The following is a 20,653-nucleotide window of genomic DNA, read 5'->3' on the forward strand; positions in this document are numbered from 1 at the left end:
TCGGTACGCCCTCGCGCCCTCGCTGCGCGTCTTTGCTGGCTGAAGCCCATTTGTCAAGTGATCTATTGCACGTGGGCCGCTGCGCATTTCCTGTTGCGGACACCGCGTCAGAAAAAGTCGGTGCCCCCTGTCACCTCCAGCAGGTCATCCATGATGCGCTCGACCTCGGAGCCGATGCCCTTGGCCAGCTCGCGCTGGGTGCTCTTGGAAAAACTCGAGTATCGGTAGATCAGATCGCCGTCGAGGATGAACTTGGGGCCCGGCAAGCCAGTGTTGATGCTGCTGGTTGCCCCGAGATACTGACTCCGAAGCTGGAGTTGCCTGAAACAGCATGGGGCCATGGAGGGCACAGGAGCAACACGGGGCCATGCAGGCGGGTGGATGGGTGGATGGATAAGTGACTGGGCCAACGAATCAGCAGAGTCGATGCGCAGCGCCGATATGGACAAGTGTCATCGGCGTCATGCGTGGCAGAGGTCTGCCTACCGGAATCCTCGTGGGTTCAGCGCAGCCGCGTGCTGGATGTTTTGGACCATGCGGCTGTAAAGTGCATACATGCGCTTGTATAGCTTCTCCGAGACGGGCAAGACCATGCCGAGGCTGCCATCCAGACTACCTGGAGCCGGAAGAGCAGTGATGTCAGCAACGCGCGGTGGGTTGGTCGGGTCGTTTGCCAATCGTGCGGCAGGGTGACCCGCGAAACATGCTGGGCTTACCATAGACACTGAGAAATTGGACCGACGGCGTGCCTGTCGGCATTTTGCCTCCAGGAGCCGTTTGCCGACGCAGACATATCATCTTATCGATGCTGTTGCCGACATGGAACTCGCCCTTGCGAATCAGCTTCTGCCCATTGTACGACTGGATGTCTGTGAGCGCAGGCGTAAGTATAGGTGTGTGAGCGTAAACCCGAATGGCAAGGAGGCAGCGTCGGTCGTCGGTTGTGATAGCCACCCTGGTGGTCACGCCCAAAGAGTGTCCATCCGCTCTTTCCCAGCGCCCAATTCCGCATATCATCTTTGCTGGCGACGTACTGTATGGGGCATATGAAAACATGTGCAGATTCTTGTCACCATCCGCCACAAGTAGAGACAGAAGGTTATCGTTCACCAGGAATGCCGAGCTGTAAACCGAGAGTTTGTTGAAGTCTTTGCCCAGGAGCGCCAGTTTGGGCGGCTCCTCCTGCATCGCCAAAACGGATGTGAATCAGCCCATGATCACGAGTAAATATACTCAGTATGCTCTTGGGTGTTCAGAGTGTGTCGCAAATGTCACCGTGGAAGCGGGTGCTATTATCCAGCAACAGCAACAGAAGCACCGCCTGCATCGTAGCACACAGGCTTACCTGGAATCCAAGGAACCAAACGCTCTTGCTAATGTCGCCCACAAGGATCAAGTTCTTGACCACCGACACGGTTGTGACGTAGATATTGACGTCAAGGAAGGCAACGCCAACAAGTGATTCGGCATCTTCAAATGAATGGATGATGATCTAAAGCAATGTCGCTGTTAGCACAGTAATGCGGCGGATATGGCCAAGCCGTCCATTCGCCACTGCCTCTCTGCGCAGCGAAGGCACGCAGAGTAGAGGCCGTGATGTTATGAAGGCACGCTGACGCACCTTTGAGCCAATCGCCACCAGCAGATAGCCGCTGATTGCGGAGACTGCCGAGACCGGCGTCTTCTCCTCATTTTGATACAGAAGCTTCAACTTGTGGTTCGTTTGCGGATTGTCGATCTCGGGCACAACGTCGATAATCTCAAAGACATAGATCTGGCAGTGGTGATGCATACTCGCCAAGTCAGCTTGGGCTCGATCCCGCTGGATATCTCGATCCTGCTCGGTGTCATTGTTCTCCCGGATTTTGTGTGTTTGTATCCATCAAAGACCCTGCTCATTACTCACCTTTCCTCGAGCCGTCAAATCTTCGCCGCGGAAAGCGCCTGTTCCGACAGCAATGAAGCATTTTCTTCCTGAGGCGGTTTGCTTGCTTTTCAGCTCAACCGTTTCGACACAGAGGACTTGCTCGTATTCATCAAAGATGTACTTGTCGACCGTCTCCCATGTTACAGGCGACACCAACTCGAGGCGGTGCGCGGACACTTCGGGGAGGTATCTCATGACATCTGTGGCGACATTGCCGGATGAGTGACAGGATGTGCGGTAACTCCATCCAGGTGGAGCTTGCAATGGTGCTTGCTGGGTCACATGGCCCAGAGGCTTGGGGCCAGCACTCGACCAAGCTCGATCAGCAGTCGCAACCAAACACACGACTGCCACCGCGGTGGCCCTCATGTGTCAAAGGACAACTCACCGCGCTCCAGATCAGAGTTACGATTGCCGCCCTCGGTCTCCTCTGCCTCCTCGATCACACCTGCGGCCACGGCGGCAGCGTGCTGGGCGCGGGAGAGCGCAAAGGGGACCTTGGTTGAGGTTGACATGGCATAGGTCAAAGATGGGTGATGATAGGTGATCTTATGGGCCGTGCGATGAAGAGAGACCTTGCATACGGGCCACTCGGTATCGAACCGGAACTGCGAAGGGAGTTGCGCGATCTTGACCGAGCCCTGACGTTGGATATTCGGATGCGCCAAGCGCGACACTGAGCGTCAGCAGAGTGCCGAACAGCGGGACAGCCCCGCTTCGAAGGGACATCGGTGCTCGACCCTGCACAAGATGCCGTATCTTACCCCAGAGGTCGCGTACAGGAATCCGTTGTTGATGTTGACGTTGTGGAGCCCAGCAAAGGTCTGTACGGGTCCGTCCATGGCCGCCGGGTGAACTCGCAACACGTTCTGGCCGATCAAAGGCATCGCAGAGTCCAGTGTCGAGCGGCCTTCCACTCCGTTGATGGCCTCCAGATTGATGCCAGATCCCAGCCGAGTGGCCACCATAATCCAGCACGGACGCGGCCCGCTCATGAAAACGCCCGAGTACATGCCAGAGTCGGCGTGTCCAATGTCCTCGAACGGCTTGAATAGCTGTTGTCGAAGAAAGGCCTCGCTCGAGGGTTTGGAGATGGGCTGCAGCTTGTCGCCTTCGCGGTCAACATACGAAGTTGGCTCCCACGATATATGCTCGTGGTGCACGCGAGAAAAACGGGTTGCCAGGCGATTCAGGGCAGCACCATCGTCCGACGCACCGGGTACTGAACTGTCGCCATCGATCGACACATAGTTGAATGCCTCGTAGATCGCGAGCTCATTGTTGGCCATGCGCAGCTGTCCAAAAAACGATAGCAAATTAGACCGCGGAATCGAGACTACGCCATCATGGAGCACGATGGCGCTGCGTACAGATAAGCTCAAGCGAGCTCGTTTACGTGGGTCAAGTCGGCAGGGGCAAGTGCGAGGGGGTGGGAGGGCAGTCGATGGGAATGAAGCAGCTTGCGCGAAATTCACTGCCTCGTGTCGGTCGCATACCAAAAGATAAGGCCGCTTGCGGTTTACTTGCTTTCCAAACGTCGTCAAGACCATCTCCTCGATCTTGATGGTTGGCGGTGCGGCTGCTGGCGTCCGTGGTCGCTCGCCGCCAGTGACAGGTGGTTGATCAAACACTAGGCCAGGGAGCAAACTGAAGTTGGAGCAGACGAACCTGGGCTCCAAGCCTGGGACGGTGTAGATCTGGAAGGCAATATCGGATAGGTCGAGTGAGCCGAGAGGTTTTGGCACTCAAATTCGGGAACATCGCACCTCAAAGCGAGAGCGAGGCAGCATGATTTGGAATTGGGCTTGGACCAACGGAGAGTTGGGGGCGCGGTCGCAAGGCCACCAAATATGCTCCCGCCAGAACAAAGAACTGCAATCCAGAGCCAGATCCCGGTCTTGATCTTGACTACGATGCAGGCATCGGAGGGTCGAGTCCGCTCACCTCAAAACTACCGTTGTCGCGGTAGATCAGACACCAAAACGACTTTTCGTCGCCACGAACAGCCCCGTTCGACCGACTAACATTCTCCTCCGTAACATGTTCCTTGTGCATCTCGACATCAGGGTCGACGTCCGTCGGATCCACGTTCATCAGAATATCGTCGTCCTCCAGCTCCGGGTTATCTTCGTCGAGCTCTTCGGGGACTGGCTCGTCCCCATAGAGATTCGAGTCAATCTCGAGGGTGGCACGGGAGCCCTTTTGTCTTGCGCTTGACGGTCGAGGTTGCGCCGCGGCCCTCGATCGCATGCTCCGGCGGAGGTCGCGTCGAGCAGCCTTGACTGTCTGCAGGAGACGGCCGCCGCAGCCATCGAGATACAAGGTGCAACAAGTCACACCAAGGCCCGTGAGGGAGCCACAGAGCTGGAGAGTCTTCGACAGCTCATTCACTTGGTAGAGCGCCATATTTCCGCGGTTGTTCAGCACCGCAATATACGGATCAAGGATTTTGGCAAAGATGATCCGGGTGCCGGAGGTCGAGATGGTCGTTTCGGCGACCAGTCGGGCAGCTGTGAACCCTCGAATGGATCAGAAATCGCCCGGTACCGCCACAAAATGACGCCACAAATGACGCCATGCGATTGCTTCGGCTGGACTTACTGTCGTCCAGCAGCAGAATGCCACCAGGGTAGACTTGAACAATCAGGGTTTCTTCCAGTACAGATCCAGCGACAACAGTGGCGCCGCTGCGATAGAAGGCGCCTGAGTCAACCTCCTGAATTTCATCACCGGTCTCCAAGATCTATACGGAGAAGAAGGACATCCTTAGCAAGCGCGGAGCAGCAGCAGCAGCAGCCCTATCCGCAGTAGAGATTTGGCCATGTCACACTTTCTTTGAAAACAGCGGCGATAGTTGCAAGCCCCTCCCATGCACCGGTACCCGGGCTGCACGCTGCCAGCAGAAATGACACTTACCGTTGTCGAGTGGGCCCGCGATAGCACCAAGTAGCGGTGATAGCCCTCGTGCTCCAAGCCGGGCAGTCCCGCTTGCCCCCCGTCAAACCGGAACTCGTTTCGAGCAGCTCGAAGCTTGTGGGAGAGCTTGATTGTCCACATGTCAATCACCCCGGGGATTTCAAACGAGCCCAGGACTTGCGGTCGCAAGTTGCGCTGGAGCACCGCGAGGGAGCCCGTTGCCACCTCGCCGACGCAGGCTACAATCTCCATGTTGCTCTTGGAGGGATCCGGTGAGTACTCTGGAATACTGGAGCCAACGGGCGCGCCTACGGCCATACTCCGGATCGGTCCGCCACAGACTAGCGAATCACACACTCGGAATGAATACTTGACGTTGGTCTCGTTCGAGGAGGCCTCGGTGCCGAAAGCAGCATCTTCGCTTTTGGCCTTGGCATCGGCTTTGTACGTCTCGCCATAGAGCTCCATTTCAAGATCGTCAATGTCTTCCCGATCGCCATTCAGCGTCGCCGCAGACCCGCTTGCTGCGAGCGAGTCGGGATTGTCTGTCAGCATCGACGACTCCCAGTACTGAATCAGCATCGCGTCCGTGACTCGACTCGCGATAAAGATGTATCCAAACTCTCGCCCCGAGATCTGGAAGCCGCCTCCGGTGACCGAAGAAACGAATGTCGGGCGAGACTCAATTCCACCGATGCGAATGCCGCACACGGGCATGGTCGATCGCAGCCCGACCCTCTCGATTCGAAATCGCTTGACGCCGCTTCTCTTTCGCTTCCAGCCGCGGCCGGCGTCTTCTTGTCCTTCAAGGTGAATGATGAGCATCTCGCCCGACCTCAGCACCAACAGCAGTGTATCGGGGTTGAGGAAGAACGGAGAGCAGCCATCGAGTGCAGCGCCGAGGTGCTTGTAGTCCGTGCACAAAGCCGGGGTGTACAGCGGGTTGCCTCGCGATCCCTGCTCGCCGAGCTCGCCTTGAGGCCCGGATGAAAAGGCGGACTCGATGCCATAGTATGGGTTCACAGCCACGGCGACACCAGGCACGGAGGTCTGGTCGACATGCAGGACCGAGTTGGGCGAAAATATCATGATGCCGCCCACTGGACTGGGAGCACCCATGAGCTTGAAGCAGTTGTAGGGCAGATTCTGGACAGTGTAGAGGATCGGATAGCTTTTCTGCACGATATCCAGTGAGACGACGCTCAGAGACTTGGTATCGCGGCGATTGGCAAGACGACTGATCGTCGAGCAAGAGGCTGGTTAGAGCGGCGTCACGACAGGGCATATGCCCAGATGCAGTCGATGCCTGCACGAGAGCGAGGCAATCAGCGCCGATACAGTACCCTGTCCATGTTTGCGTGGTCTCGTACAGAATCGCCAGCGTCGGCTCCAGGAATCCGTGCAAGAAAACAATGTCGACGACGTTGCGGATCTTGGTATCGATGGCCGACAGAGAGATAACAAAGCTCGACTGATACGGCAGGCGCTTGCTGCAGGAGCGTCCCAATCGATGGTCAATTGAAGATCGAGCCCTCAGTCATATAGCATCAAGAGCGTCGGTCTGGTTGACATGAGCCAGCCCAAACAGACCCGCTCCGAAAGGTGCCGCCATACCTTGTCGGATCCAGATCATCCGTGTTGGCGCCGTCGTTTCGCAGTGGCAGGATGGCGAGTCGATCGTTGTAAAAATTCAGGACAGCGCATCTATGCTCTGGATCGACCCGGATCTCTGGAACCCACTTGTCCGTGAGCGATTCTTTCTGTCGGCCCAACGGAAAGGCGTTAGGAAGTCGTGTCGGGATGCCAGATCGACCAGGCTGATGGCTGGATCGACCAAACTGATGGCTGGATCGACCAAACTGATGGCTGATCACCAGACAGAGTATTTACCTTGAACTCCTCCCGTTCATAGTAGTGGATCGATACCGTCACGATGTTGGATGTGGCCCGACAGTACTCGATCAACGACATCTGGGTCGTCGAGAGAAAACGCTCCATAAGCTTTGAAGGAGATCTGCACGATCGCCTCGTCGAGAATCGCTCGGTGCTGGATACCGAGATCACCAAGACGCACACCCAGCTGCGTGTACAAGCAAACGACGACGGCTGAAGCGAGCAGCGCAGACACCTCTATACCTTGGCATCTCGGAAACTCAGGAGCAGACTGTCCATGCCTTCGAGCCCGACCAAAGTCGAGGTCCGGACAGCCGCAACCGAGGTGATGAGGCCATGGAGCTTGAACTCACGCAATAGTTCGAGGCGGGCAATCTTCTTGGGCCGGTTGCGGTTCGTAAATTCGTTCTCCGTGATCAGCTTTGGAAAAGCCATTTCCTGAAGCGAGCAGAAGCACCAGGCGTGTGAGCAGCGACAGGTCAGGATCGATTTTGAAGCAACATATGGGCCAAGTTTGATCGGGCCATTGCCGAACTGTTTGGGTCAGCGACGGCATTGGACGAGACCAAGAAGGGAATCGGTGCATTGCCGATCTGACGGCCACTAGCTCCGTTGGGCGACCCATGCGTGCCGGTATGGATCAGGGCCGTTATATATACGGCTTGCCCTGGCACAACATCGAGACCCGGCGTCGAACGCAGCAGAGAGAATCAGAGAGACTGACTTGGTCGACATCAAAGTCCTCCAGATCGGCCTCGGCGTCGGCTTCGGCGTCGATGGTATACGACTCGGGGGCGTCTTCTTCGGAGACGATGTAGATCTGCAAGACATTGGCCCGGGTGACGATCAGATTGACCACGTCGGCGGCCGTGAACCGAGCCTCGATGCAGTTGTCGATGCTCGTCGGGGCCATCAGCTCCTTGTGCAGAGCAAACATGGACGACGACATGCTGCCAGTGCTCTGAGGCAAGATACGTCGGCGGTGGGGAGGACGGGGGTGTCTGTGGGCGGCTTGATCGGCCGATGCAGCGAAAGAGGGAGGCCAGCGAGGTTGCAAACGGGCCTGGCTGCACTTGACAGCACAGATCCAGCCGCGACCGCCCCCTCCCTCGCTCGCCCGCTCAAGCTTTCGCTGCATCCAGCCCGATCTCCCTGGCCAAGCCAAGCCGCACTGCATCGCATCCAGCATGTCCAGCGACCATCAGGACAAGCTCGTCAAGGCCGACTCGGCTGCCTTTGTCGAGTCCGACGCCGTCGCTGATCTCGACTACGACGACGACCACGATCATTCCGGCCACGATGACGATGAGGACGGCGATGAAATCCAAGCCCCTGCCGATGACGATGAGACCCAGGAGGACGCCGAAGATGCCAAGCCGAACCAGCAGCCCATCACCCTGGCCGAAGAGATCATTGACTCGATCCTCAATCCGGGAATCAAGGGCCGGGTAGCCGCCATGATGAACCTGTCCTTTGCCTTCCTGATCCTCTCGCTCATCGTCCTGGCCGTCCTCACCGGCGGAAACATCCATGTGCTGATCCTCATTGTCATTTCCGCTTGTTTGTTTGCCAGTCTGCAGTGGTGGGTTTTCGTGCTGCTCCACAAAAAGCTCGGTTCATGTCCACATCTCATATTCGCCGATCTGACACCCAGCTCGAACTATTCTGCGTCTGGATTGACCCTCCGTCCCACAGGTTCCTCTACGAGCTGTCCAAAGGCCCTCCTCTTCTTACCAACGAAGAGCTCAAGAAGCAAAACGACGAGTACCAAGCCAGCTTGAGCAAGAAAACCAACTAGCACCACAACTACGAGCCGGGGCAATTTTGGCAACAGGGCAATACATACCGTTGTTCGGAACGAAACGGAACAGCGCCCATCTGTGTTCCTTCATGCCAACCACTGCCGTCAGCACAGTGATCTGTAAGCCACAGTGTGCAGGCCGTGTGATTGTTTTTGGTCAATGTTGTTGGAGCACAGTCTTGAATCCACAGTCGTTCTCCTGTGACAGTGATGCCGAGATCGCATTCCGGGTAGTATTGTATGCTCGAGAGCCAACCCCTGTCGACCAGATGCCAGAGTCGGGCGCCATAACCTACATGCCATGGATCAAAATATGGCATCGCAGTGCAGAGGTGCAGAATCAAGGGTGCTGCGTTTGGCCGTGGTGGGTGAATGAATGGGTGTGTATTCAAGACCCAGAAAAAAGTCACCCTCCGCGCTCAGGAACGGGCCACGTTTCGGGTTGATCGCTCCTTAGTCCGGTTTCTGGAATATGTACGAGGTGATCATGCGTCCGAACCGATTCAGGATGGTTGCGCTTCGGTCATGGGATCCGTCCTCGTCATCGAGCTCCGGAAATAGTGGATGATGCCCGATTGACTCGCAGTCATGCACCCAGCCTGGGTAGTCGAGATTCAGAGCATCGATCAGCCCGCACTCGAGCCTCCGCTGCTCGTCCATGAAAAGGCCGCTCTTTGAGTAAGTTCCATGGAACGGGACAGTCTCGGCCTGGAGAGCAAAAGCAGGTGCCGGCGGACGCTTGCCATCGACATGTCCTGATACCCCTGATAGACTCCAGTCCATCAGGTCGCTCTGACTATCAATGATCGTGCTTGACGAGGACTTGTGTAGACACAGTGGATGTGGCTTTGGCGAGACCATGGTCGGCATCATGATGTGAGCAATATCTTGCTTCAGCTGGCCCGGAAGGTTGATCGGAATGGGTACCGCTGGCTCGGCTGTTCTTGAAATGACAAATCTGCTTGAGCTGTCTGAGCTACTAGCACTGCTGGATATCGGCAGGACTATAGCCTGGTTGGTTGCTGAGAGCTCGCGCTCTGGGCAACGGATCTCGAGACTTGCTGGAGCCACCAATGTTGTCGGTGGCATGGTTTCCCACGCAGGCTTCATGGAAGTGACATGGGAATGCCCGGTGCGATCACGGCTGCTGTGGCCACCTGGAGCACTGGCTTGTTCCTCTTGAGTCAGCGGAATATCGACAAACGGATGGACGCTTGAATGGAAAGCATCCGGGGTTATGGCATCCGTGTGAGTGGCAAAGCCGCGAGGACCGACCGAGGAGCAAAATCCAGGGACCTCAAGGGCAGCAGACGGTGGATAGATACATCCCATAGACTCCAATCGCGACGTGGCATTTGAACCAGTGATTTCGATGCGATGAGGGTCACTGCCACTGAATCCTTGCGGCGTCGCGTAGGCCAGCGAGAAGGCATACCGGCAAGGATCGACAAGCTCGGCGGAGCACGGCGCCGGCTGCAGCGATCGCTGTGGAAGCTGTGGAAGCTGCGAGGGATGCAGCGGTGGCGGGTGCTGCAGATGCTGTGGATGCTGCAGATGCTGTGGATGCTGTGGATGCTGTGGATGCTGGGAAGGCTGGGAAGGTTGCAGCTGCTGAGGGTGTTGTAGAGGCTGATCGATTCGATAGGAGGAGGTCCAGCGCGGGGGCTGCGGATAGCCACTTTCGGCGCCGAATCGGTGGCCCGAGTCGGGCTGGGGAGCACGGAGAGCAGGCCGGATCGACGGGCGGTGATGGTCCGCCAAGTGTCCGCCCAGGAGGCGATGGCGATCCAACCAGTCCCTTGGGCCGCCAGAACCTGAACCGAGATCAGCTTCGAGCCAGTTATCCCAGAGATAAAGCAGATGCCCGGTGGGTCTGCCTCCCTTCGAGTCCGAGTACTCTTGCTCATCGCAGAGCAGCAGCTCGTAGTAGAAGCCCTCTGCCGACATTCCGACCCAGTTGCCAACGTAGGTCAAAAAAGCCAGCCACTCCTTGCGCTTGATGTACAGGCGGTAATCCATGTAGCCCATGAACTCAACCTCCATGGCGTTGACATCCTCGAATGTGAACAGCCCGGATGAGACGGATGCCCAGGCCCTGTTGTCGAAGGTGTCGTCGGTGAGGTATTTGGCGGCTGCTATCAGCGCCGCTAGCAGAAGCCGGTGGCCCGAGACGAAGGAGCCTGTGCAATGCGGGTATTTGTCCTTGAGCCGCTTGAGATACAGCAGTGCCGTGAGGTGCACCGTCAGTGACAGATGTGTGCGGTTGAGGATGTGAAGCAGGAAGGCTTGTCGGGTGGGAACGTTGATGTCTGTGATTTTTGGAGAGCTGTAGTTCAGCAGTCGGCCCATGAACCTGTCGGTATATTCTGGAAAGATGCGGGAATTCGTGAGGAGCGTGGTTCGATGCAGACGCCTGGCCAACCAAATGCCTGGCCAAGGAGGAGCAGGACAAACTGGGGAGCGATGCAATTGTTTCGATTTGATTCAGCAGCATCGGCCTTGCCCAGGGTACCCGACACCACAGCCAAGATCTCGTAGACATGAGAAGCACAACGGACCATGTCTCAAAGAAGTCGAGTGTGCGCGGATCGGTAACGGAGGCCGGAAGTGCTCGGATCAAAGCACAGCCAACTCGGCCGGGAGACGAGGTCGTTGGTGGACATCACGGCAACCCGATCCACCGTGCTTACCAACAAGACTCATCCGCAGTTGCTTGGGATCGGCTTGGGGCCTTGGCAGAATCGACTGGGCTGACTCGCTGCGCGGATCTGTTCTCGGCATGATGGATACGTCGCGTGGCTTTCGATACCGAGCGTTGTCCCGCTGGTGGGAGTCCGAGACCATTCCGCCCCAGGTCGGCAGATTCTGGCTTGAGACGTAGAGCGGCGGAGGATGGGTCCTCTGAGGCAAATGCCGGGCCGAAGTCGAGAAGGTCGTCTTGTAGTGGTATAGCCCTTTGAAGCTCTGGGGCGGAGCATCGTATGCGAGCGACAGCTCTCGCGGAGTCTGGTAGGCCTCGGATTGCATCATTGGCTCGTGGAAAGGCAGCTGGGCGGCGGCTGGATGGGCTCGGCGGCAGGTTGATGGGAGCAGAGCAGCCGGCGCAGCTCCCAGGGCAAGACGATGGAGACGGCGTCGACGATAAGAGGCGGCGAATAGCCCGAAGCCAATACACGATTCATATGACCTTTGTAATAGAGGAGAGCAAAAGCGAGAGCAAGCAGTGGGTGGAACTGCTGATTGGAATATCGCTTCCCGCTTAAAACTCCTCGAGACGCGGGGGCGACAGCACGGCCGGGGCCATTGAAGTGGAGGGAAGCGGCTGCCAGGATTCCAATTGCCCGCTGCAATAGAGGCATGTGGCCGGTCGTGAGAAAGTGAGAAAGAGCGGCAAAGCCAGACCAGATGACATCAGTGGTCTGCCAGCAGGGATCGTTGGCCGTGCGAATCACAGCGCCAGCACGGATCCCGGACGATGAAGTCAGCGCATGCGAGCACGATGGCGGTCGGGGAGGGAGCGGATCGAGCGAGGCCGATCGGATTGCGATGCAAGCAGTGCAGGCGATGTAATCAACGTCGGCGATGGGCGAGAATGGGTGGCCGAGGCAGTCAATGTCCTGGCCCAGAGACCACCGCCAGACCAACTCCGGGACAAAGCGTCGACCCTCTCAATCACATCCCAGCAGCATCTCAGCAGCATCCCGGCAGTGTCTCCGGTGTCAACAACGATCGCAACGGAGATGGGTCTGCCTATCAGCCAAGCAGTTGCCTGGGCACCACCGGCTATATTGGCATGCCTTGGCAGCCGACTCGGTATTAATCGACAGGCCATCCTTGCTGCAGCAAACCGCTCTGTGGTTGCGACGAGCAGTTCATTCAAGGTGGATACATTCGTCTCGGGCGGCGACACAGCAAGGCCATCAAGCACAGCGATTCAAGTCATGCCTATCCCCGCACAGCGATTCGACGAATGCACTGCACCCTGTGGCAGCCCGCGGTCGAGGCATGCTCGTCAGCACCTCTTCCCACGGCATCAGCGCCAGGGATCCCCAAGCGGCTGTGTCGACTACAACATCCACAGTACGATCGGCGATCGATATCCAAGGACGATCGATGTCCCCGGACAATCAGTATCCCCAGGACGATCGAGGCCCGGGGCGAGCCAGATCGAGGATGCCCGCCCTTGCCGGCTCCCAGCGGGCGCACTGACCAGCCTGCCCGCCCGGTCTACGAGCAGATGGCCTGCAGCCATATCCGGACTCCCTCCTCCGAATCATCCCACAGTTTCCAATCTGCGTCGACCCGGATGCCCTTGGATCCCAGGGCAGTGCATTGCCGCCCCGTCCAGTCGCTGCCCCGGGCTACGATTCGGCAGAGGCGAGGATCGAGTTGCTCGCCCTCGCCCTCGCAGAAAGCCTCAAAGGATACCGATGAAAAGCTGATGTCGAGGTGGGCGACAGAGAAGGTGGCCGACTTGATCAAAACCCGGAGTCCTTGATCGGTGATGTTGAGGCAGTGCGAGAGCGACAGGAATGCATAGACCGCCGGAGCGCCGGCCATCATCGCAAGGGATTTGTCCGAGGTGTGTGTGCCAGAAAGGTCGAGGCGCTGGAGGTTCGGAAACAGCTCGGGTATCCTTCCAATCCATTCGGGTGAAAAGCCAAAGCAGCGAGAGATGTTCAGCGACCGGAGGAGTGGCATGGCCGGCAGATTGCTGATGCGGTGGCTCGTCGAAAGATCCAGGTCCTGGAGACTGGCTCCACACCAGCGCCAGAGGCCATCGAGGGCATGCTGGTCCATATCACCCCAGGGTGCGATTAGCCGGCTCAGCTGTCCACTGAAGGCCGAGAGAGCTTTGAGCGGTAGAACATGACGACCTGTGCGGTCGTCCGGGAGAATGCCCTTGCGGGTGATGTGGGCTGTGAGCCGGAGAAGCCTCGAGCGACTGCAGCTCCTCCACTTCCGGCAAGCCCTGGAGGCGATATAGAGGCCCGGCAACGGGCATTTTTGGAATATCAGGACGAGTATTTCCGTAGGCAAATCCATGGGGGATCCCGGACTTGATATCGACAAGCCCTGGCGAAGAGCGGTGGCGGTTGCGGGTAGCAGAGGCAGACACCAGCGGGCCCCTGAATGGACGGAGATGGTGTCAGTAGAAGCTGCCTCTCGTTGACGACAGAGCACACGCAGTATCGCCCGTAGCGAACCGCCCTAAATGCAGGAGCGAATGGGCCTGCATCCATCGGGCCGTCGAGCTATTGCCCTGGCTGGCAGGACCAGGGGGTGTCTGGCTGGTGGCATTGGGCGATCATGATGCCGGTCCATGATTGGGTGGCGGGAAAGAGAGCCGGGACTTGTGCGGCGACTGGCAAAGTGAGGATTCGCAAACCGCTGCCACCGGGACTGGATGCACAATCCTTTCTCTGTCAAGGTGCAGCATCGAGTGTGTGCTGGGTAGCCATCATGAAGGATGGAGGTACGAGCATTCCCACCCAGATAAATCAGTGCAAGCAGTGTCCCCTTTCGTTTTGTGAACGCTGATGTGCTCTGACGACTCGTTTATTGGCTCGCTTAATCATCCATTTGCTCATCCGTTCATTTGCTCATCCGTTCATGGCTGTGCACAGAATCGGTAAATGGCTATCGATGAATTGCCGAACCGGGCTGGTCTAGCTGCTGCCGGATTTGATGGGAAGCACCGGACGGATGGGCTCGTATGCTGTGAACTGGACTCCGTGGAAGGGCGACAGCGGGTCCTGCATATCTAGCGAGCTCTTGAATGCCCACGAGACACAGTAGTGCGCACTCAGCAGCCTCCATTCCTCGACTTCGTCAAAGATCTCCAATTTCATGATTCTGCAACATGCAGGCAGCGTCAGCACTACACCTAAGCAGGCAGAAGCAGAATATTGTGTGTCGCAGGCGCGCACGACGGACAAACATTCAGTCGTGCCCACCTTAGATGCTCCTGCGGATCGGTGTGGTGATCCCAGATCTGGTTCATGTCAAGTGCATGGGCTTGATCGAAGCCGTGCTTGAGATAGCGCTCCTTCTGGTCTTCGATTGTGGGATACGAGTGAATCCCGGGCAGCTCGATTCCACGCATCTGCGGGGAGCAACTTGGAGTATTATCGGCCTGTCGGCGACCAAAATGTCCGATGACGGGCAGGCCCGTAGAGTCTCCAGCGTACACATGGACATGTCTCTCCGGTCTGCGCTCGTTCCGCCACGCAATCGCATACCTTCAGGTTATGGAGCATTACGCGTCCAAAGGCATCGTCGGGGAGGATCTGTTCATAGGTCACGTACATGGCGTTGTCCATATGGGTGGCGACCCATCTGACGAGGGCGTCCGAGTCCTGAGGCAGCATGTATATCATTACACACTCGGACAGGAACAGCGTCGGCAGCCTATCGGTGGCATCCGCGGGGCAGCGCCAGACAACGGAGACCGGTGTAAGCAGATGTGCGTTTTGGGTCGACGATGCACTGTGGTCAGAATCAAGATGCGCAACCAAGGCCAAGAGCATGCCCAGTTCGCGGACGTCCAAGTGCTCCCACCTTTTGTCAAATCCGTGGGATTCGAGCTTGGCAACGACCTCGGTTTCCCACTTGCGGAGATCTCCAGCAATCAAATGGTATCCCTTGGCGTGGATCTCCATGCCACCCATGGCTGAGGCCGGACAACAAGCGCCGTCAAAGCGTTAGTCGGTATTGTCATCCGGAAGGTCCCGATGTCCCCATGCAGCCTGGGCCTTACCGAGTTTGTAGTCCTCTAGCAGCTCGAGCATCTCCTTCTTCTTTCGAAGTACACCGACCTTCTTGACGGTATTTTCGCCAAAGTCGATCTCAAAGTAATTCCGGGCCGAGACGCCACCAGCCTGGGACGATGGAGCACCCCGAGGTCGCCGCAATAGTCAAGATGGGTCGAGCAGCATTGTTAAGCAGCGTTGTTGAGCAGCATCGTTGAGCAGCGTATCGAGCATGTCGATGCAACCCTGTTGGGAATATTGGCAAAGCCATGGCGCCGGCACCCACCTTCAACAGAAAGTATCGAGTATCCGATCCTGCCCCCAGCGACACGACCTGCTTCGACTCCGGGTTGGTTTTGAGGAACTTGGCGGTGAGATCGTCGAGAGCCCGAACTCGGGAGTATGTGCCTGTATCCACCGCAGCGATCGTCACGACATGAGATCCAGACACAAGTGGGCGGCACCTCGTAAGTCCCACTTTGTCGTCATAGCCTCTGGCTGCATTCGTTGCAACGGCGATCGACAGCCAAGAATGCTGTCCGCGCTCTTCCTGGCTGATGTGAGGAGTTTGCCGTTGGTGCGTCCTGCCTCCAGCATCTACTGGCTATCTGCATTGCCCTCTCTGTTGCCTCGTATACACTCTATTGGGCAGCCACGGGTCGTTTCGGTATTCCTCGCCTAGATCGTTGTGCTCGCCATACCTCGGTTGATGATGGGTGGGCGTTTGGCTCCTCGGCGCACAAACCATTTGATAAATGGGTCCGACAAGTAGCCCATTTCAACCGCAGATGCTCGGCTGATGACGGCGTCATCGTTGGTGCCGCGGATCGACTCGTCCTGGGAGTCGTGCGGCAGCGCCGAGGCAGGCGGATGGAAGCTGGGCAGCGGGCTGATACCATCGATCGTCGCTGTCGTTGGCAGATTGCGACGCGGAGGCGGGAGGGGTGTGCCCGGCGATCGGAACGACGAGCTATCGCCGGCCTGGTATGGGGCGGCGGGAGCATGGTCCCTCAAGGGCGGAAACGATGGATGCGAGGACATGGGAGGGCGGCGAGGCGGATGGTTGGATAGATGAGCAGGTGGTGCCGAGACAGAGACGGAAAGCAGGGCCGGTTGGCTCCAAGCCCACGCCAAATGCAACCAAGCGGGCTCTCGCTCGCCAGCCACACCGCAGACCCAACGGCTGCCCGAGCGATCGATGAATATATTGACGGTATGAGGCACTTCGGAGGGCATCGCGGTGTCCGAGTGTCTACCGGGGTTGCTGGAGCAACCCTCCACGCTATCGGATGAATCTACTCGCTTTTGGAATCGTTGCTCTCGAGCCTTTCCAGCAACTTCAGGTAGCTGTTCTTGTCCTTGAGCTTGATGAAAACAGCACTGAGACAGAGACATGCGCATATTGTTAGCTTAGATGCAAGCTCCGTGGCACCCTCGTCCCTCGGCTATCGCTGGACAGGAGCTGTATCAACGCTTCCGTTGCCGTTTCGTCAGGGCTTCCTTCGAATATCCAGCACAGGGCCCAACAGAGGTCTGATCGCCAAGAGCGTTACGGTACTCACAGAGTTGCGAATGCCGTGAAGGAGGTGATAGCAAAGTCTCGCTCGGCAGTGACCCGGACGATTACTGGATAAAATGATGTGGAAAGCCCTGGTCAGCACTTCCAGACGCTCCCGGCGACAGAGCATCGGCCGAACCGAGCGCGGCTACACCATGGCGGTTGGCGCTCGACAGGAAACGTACTAGCGCTGTTCGAAGTGCCATCATTCGGGAGGTTGGACTTTCGGATGATCTGGACGAGACTTTCGAGGAACAGCAAGCCCACGCAGGCCGCAACAATCAAAGAGGCGTGCTTGAGGGCCTTGACTTTGTGCGAGTTACGCAGGAACTTGAGCAGGGCTCGGCGCTTGGAAGCCCCGATGAACGACGGCGAGATGAGGGCACCAAGGTAGACCACAATCTCAACCGCGAGGACCAGAAGAGCGAGCTTGCTGAAGATGCTGTATTCCTGGAGCACTGCCATGACCGATGCGGGTATTGGACGACGATGGAGAATGGTGGAGAATGATGGAGGCGAGCGAAAAGGTATCGAGCCGCATCGCCACACGCGCAGCAGCGGCGACTTGAGGGCGCGGTTGGGCTGGCCCAGCGATCTGTTCTTGGCCGACCATCATCCGAGATGACCGACAGCAAGCGCAAGCGGGTAAGTGCCGGAGCCCTGCTGCCCAGTCTGGCCGGCCCAGAGCGGCGCACACGATCAGCTCACCAACATCCGCAACCCTCGGGGCTGTCCTGCCATCTCCAGGAAGAAGACGACGGCCTCTCGGCCCTGATCAGCGAGGCCGATAGCTATGTGCCATACGTTCCGATCCGGCAGCGGAAGGACGAAAAGTTTTCGCGGCTCGCATCCATCGACCACCGCCGAAGGGTGGTTCTGGACGACGACAGCTCGATGCCGGCAGCCGACGACGACGCCCCCAGGGCCGGCCCGATGGCGAACGTCTCCCTGATCGAGCAAGCCGTGGAGATCAAGAAGCACGAGTACAAAAAGACCGATCTGGAGAAGGAGATCGAGGAGGAGCAGTCGATTTTGCTGGCCCAGGAGCGATCACACAAAGCCCTGTTTTCGGCTCGCGAGCTGGCCAAAGGCATTACCTACGACAAGCCCATGACAACATCGTAAGTTGCTCGAGCCCGGAGCGGCACAATCTTTGCAGTGTTTGATTCCTCGGCATCGCCAGTCGAGAACCAGGCCGCCATCTGCTGCAGATCCCCGAGCCCCGAGTATACAGAGCGATCTGGCAACCAGTGTCAGGAGCGGACGAAATTTGACCGGGGCGCTGGCTTTACCTCGACTCTTGGCAGCTGGAATCCACCAAAGCACATCCGTGATATGTCCGAAGAGGAATACGAAAAGATCCGAGAGGAGTTTCATATCCTCACCGAGGGAGAGCACATCCCGCCGCCAATCCGAACATTCCGGGTAAGCGCACACGGCTCTCGGCTGTTTCCGCATTCCCAAGTAACATACGGAAATGCCGTCGGCCCAGCATTTCCGCGCATCTCGGCTCCTCACATTGTTGTAAAACGTATTCCAGACGCTGATCCAGACCCTTGGCCTCAACAGGATATGCGGTTCCCGAACTCCATCTTGGCCCAGCTCGAGAAGAAAGGCATCAAGAAACCCACGCCCATTCAGATCCAGGGCATGCCGGTAGTGCTCAGCGGCAGAGACATGATTGGAATAGCCTTCACCGGCTCTGGAAAAACACTCGTTTTTACGCTGCCGCTGGTGATGCGCGCGCTGGAGGCCGAGGTTAGACTACCTCTGGAACGCGGCGAAGGGCCCGTTGGCATGATCATCTGTCCATCGGTATGTATCCCACAGTGACCGAAACGATGCACATGGGCTGATGCACCGTCTGGAGAGTGAGCTTGGAGCAGCGCCGCCGGATCGAGTGTCGATGACCCTGTTCAGAGCACGTTCTGAATCTAGTCCCTGGCCCGAGGTGCTCTGGCTCTAATAATCCTGTGTCCCGACCGGTACAAACCAACCCGTTGTCTCGAAACAGCGAGAGCTGGCACGACAGACCTATGACGTCTCGAAGGCATTCTGCGAGAGTCTGGAGAGCCTTGGCGGCTTCCCCCAGATACGCACGCTGCTGTGCATTGGTGGCATCTCCATGAATGAGCAAGCCGACGTTCTACGAAAGTAAGTCGCTCTGCCCGGATCTATCCGAGGATTAATCTCGCTACTCATTATGCCACGTTCTTGGAAAGAGCCGCTGCTGCGTTTGCCGATCCCAAACATCGCTCTGCTGATCCCAAACATCGCTCTGCTGCTGCCATACCCAGAGGACCCCACATCGTCGTGGCCACACCAGGTCGTCTTCAGGATCTTCTCCAGAAGGGCAAAATCAACCTGGACATTTGCAAATACATGTGTCTCGACGAAGCCGATCGCATGATCGACATGGGCTTCGAGGAGGATGTCCGAAACATCATGTCATTCTTCAAGGTATGTCGTTCGTACATCGAATCGAGAGTGCCAGACAAGAAAACGGCCAACCGCATTTGGAGCCTTGCATATGTAACGCAACCTGCTGTTCAGGATCGACCCGAGAACTGCATCGATCCACACACACACCCACTTGCACCGACGTTGTGGATCCGCTTGTTAACATGCTCCCCCCGCTCATTTCTATACTGCATGCCAATCAACTCGTGCTTGTCTCCTGCAGTATCAGCGTCAGACACTGCTCTTTTCCGCCACGATGCCCAAGAAGATCCAGGACTTTGCCCGCTCCGCGCTGGTGAAGCCTGTTGTGGTGAACGTCGGCCGTGCAGGCGCTGCCAGCTTGGACGTCATCCAGGAGGTCGAATATGTCAAGGAAGAAGCCAAGATGGTGTATTTGCTTGAGTGTTTGCAGAAACGACCCCCTCCGGTAAGCGCCGTTTGCGGGTAGCAACAGCAGCGGGGGCGATCCAAAGTGCAGAGAGCCATGGGGCGGAAGCAAGTCATTGACGTCCTCGGGGTATTCAGGTGCTGATCTTTGCGGAGAACAAGAACGACGTCGACAACATCCACGAATACCTGCTGCTGAAAGGCATCGATTGCGTCGCCATCCACGGCGGGAAAGGTATGGTACGCTTCTGGCTTCTCTGGTGGCTCGAGTGCTATGCTGCCGAGGCACTCATGCACACACCCCTCTTTCGATTGTCCCAGACCAATCGGAAAGAGAATTCGCCGTGCGTGCCTTCAAGGAGGGCAAAGCCGATGTCTTGGTCGCTTCTGATGTTGCCTCGAAGGGTCTCGACTTTAACGAAATCCAGCACGTCATCAACTACGACATGCCCAAGGAGATCGAGGACTATGTCCACCGAATCGGCCGCACAGGCCGTTCCGGCAAGACAGGTGTGGCCACGACGTTCATCAACCGCAACTGCTCGGAGCAGATCTTGCTTGATCTGAAGCACCTGCTCAAAGAGGCCAAGCAGTCAGTGCCTCCTGTCCTCGAGCAGCTCGAGGATCCGACCGAAAAGTTCAGCCAGGTCGACAACGCCATTGGCACGGTGGGCTGCACCAACTGCGGTGGTCTCGGCCACAGAATCTCAAACTGCCCGAAGCTCAAGCAGCAGCAGAAGCAGTCTATGGCCAGCCAGCGGGGCGACCACATGGGCGGCGGTGGAGGGGATTACTAGATGATCCGAATGGGTTGCGGTGCACTGGAGCGCTGGCCGTGCGCTCTACTCGGTGGAATCGGGACGCCATCCCATTTCCATGAACACGGAATATGAAACGGCTTGCATCGAGCAAAGTCATGTGCAATGAAATCAATCGCCTCGCCGATGCGGTCGAGGCAA

At 57.4% G+C, this 20,653-nt stretch overlaps 7 protein-coding genes across 7 annotated transcripts; 2 read left to right on the plus strand and 5 right to left on the minus strand.

Annotated features, from left to right (window-relative positions):
* Positions 1-40: 40 nt before the first annotated feature.
* On the minus strand, positions 41-7,775 carry BJ171DRAFT_499905 (CPSF A subunit region-domain-containing protein). Its single transcript, XM_053110520.1, has 18 exons — positions 7,461-7,775; positions 6,980-7,174; positions 6,734-6,814; positions 6,458-6,603; positions 6,187-6,333; positions 4,844-6,080; positions 4,529-4,670; positions 3,872-4,437; positions 3,424-3,624; positions 2,692-3,222; positions 2,316-2,568; positions 1,907-2,127; positions 1,622-1,774; positions 1,346-1,492; positions 1,035-1,182; positions 717-869; positions 487-616; positions 41-321 (listed from the first exon to the last, which is right to left on the minus strand). The coding sequence occupies exons 1-18, from the start codon at positions 7,683-7,685 to the stop codon at positions 108-110; spliced, it is 4,890 nt and encodes a 1,629-aa protein (XP_052967930.1). The 5' UTR covers positions 7,686-7,775; the 3' UTR covers positions 41-107.
* A 79-nt stretch (positions 7,776-7,854) lies between these two features.
* On the plus strand, positions 7,855-8,922 carry BJ171DRAFT_441039 (ER protein Pkr1-domain-containing protein). Its single transcript, XM_053108062.1, has 2 exons — positions 7,855-8,318; positions 8,432-8,922. The coding sequence occupies exons 1-2, from the start codon at positions 7,924-7,926 to the stop codon at positions 8,532-8,534; spliced, it is 498 nt and encodes a 165-aa protein (XP_052967931.1). The 5' UTR covers positions 7,855-7,923; the 3' UTR covers positions 8,535-8,922.
* Positions 8,923-10,535: 1,613 nt separating this feature from the next.
* BJ171DRAFT_422821 (uncharacterized protein) lies at positions 10,536-10,886 on the minus strand (the record flags this gene model as incomplete). Its single annotated transcript, XM_053107565.1, has 1 exon — positions 10,536-10,886. A coding segment is annotated over one exon (351 nt), but the record flags the coding sequence as incomplete, so codon positions are not given.
* A 1,693-nt stretch (positions 10,887-12,579) lies between these two features.
* On the minus strand, positions 12,580-13,701 carry BJ171DRAFT_499910 (uncharacterized protein). The gene has a single exon (XM_053110521.1). It carries the CDS (start codon positions 13,581-13,583, stop codon positions 12,765-12,767), a length of 819 nt encoding a protein of 272 aa, XP_052967933.1. The 5' UTR covers positions 13,584-13,701; the 3' UTR covers positions 12,580-12,764.
* A 362-nt stretch (positions 13,702-14,063) lies between these two features.
* Positions 14,064-16,493, minus strand: BJ171DRAFT_499911 (S-adenosyl-L-methionine-dependent methyltransferase). The gene is made up of 7 exons (XM_053110522.1): positions 15,991-16,493; positions 15,576-15,697; positions 15,298-15,418; positions 15,099-15,210; positions 14,780-14,948; positions 14,495-14,643; positions 14,064-14,393 (listed from the first exon to the last, which is right to left on the minus strand). Exons 1-7 carry the CDS (start codon positions 16,328-16,330, stop codon positions 14,207-14,209), a joined length of 1,200 nt encoding a protein of 399 aa, XP_052967934.1. The 5' UTR covers positions 16,331-16,493; the 3' UTR covers positions 14,064-14,206.
* Positions 16,474-17,333, minus strand: BJ171DRAFT_499913 (uncharacterized protein). Its single transcript, XM_053110523.1, has 3 exons — positions 17,033-17,333; positions 16,852-16,915; positions 16,474-16,669 (listed from the first exon to the last, which is right to left on the minus strand). Exons 1-3 carry the CDS (start codon positions 17,310-17,312, stop codon positions 16,585-16,587), a joined length of 429 nt encoding a protein of 142 aa, XP_052967935.1. The 5' UTR covers positions 17,313-17,333; the 3' UTR covers positions 16,474-16,584.
* A 63-nt stretch (positions 17,334-17,396) lies between these two features.
* BJ171DRAFT_441046 (P-loop containing nucleoside triphosphate hydrolase protein) lies at positions 17,397-20,616 on the plus strand. Its single transcript, XM_053108063.1, has 9 exons — positions 17,397-17,492; positions 17,595-17,968; positions 18,155-18,272; positions 18,417-18,662; positions 18,862-19,001; positions 19,145-19,307; positions 19,531-19,734; positions 19,833-19,929; positions 20,016-20,616. The coding sequence occupies exons 1-9, from the start codon at positions 17,469-17,471 to the stop codon at positions 20,489-20,491; spliced, it is 1,842 nt and encodes a 613-aa protein (XP_052967936.1). The 5' UTR covers positions 17,397-17,468; the 3' UTR covers positions 20,492-20,616.
* Positions 20,617-20,653: the final 37 nt, after the last annotated feature.

Source organism: Polychytrium aggregatum, assembly GCF_025602895.1.
Source record: "Polychytrium aggregatum strain JEL109 chromosome Unknown BJ171scaffold_13, whole genome shotgun sequence".
Lineage (NCBI taxonomy): Eukaryota > Fungi > Chytridiomycota > Chytridiomycetes > Polychytriales > Polychytrium > Polychytrium aggregatum.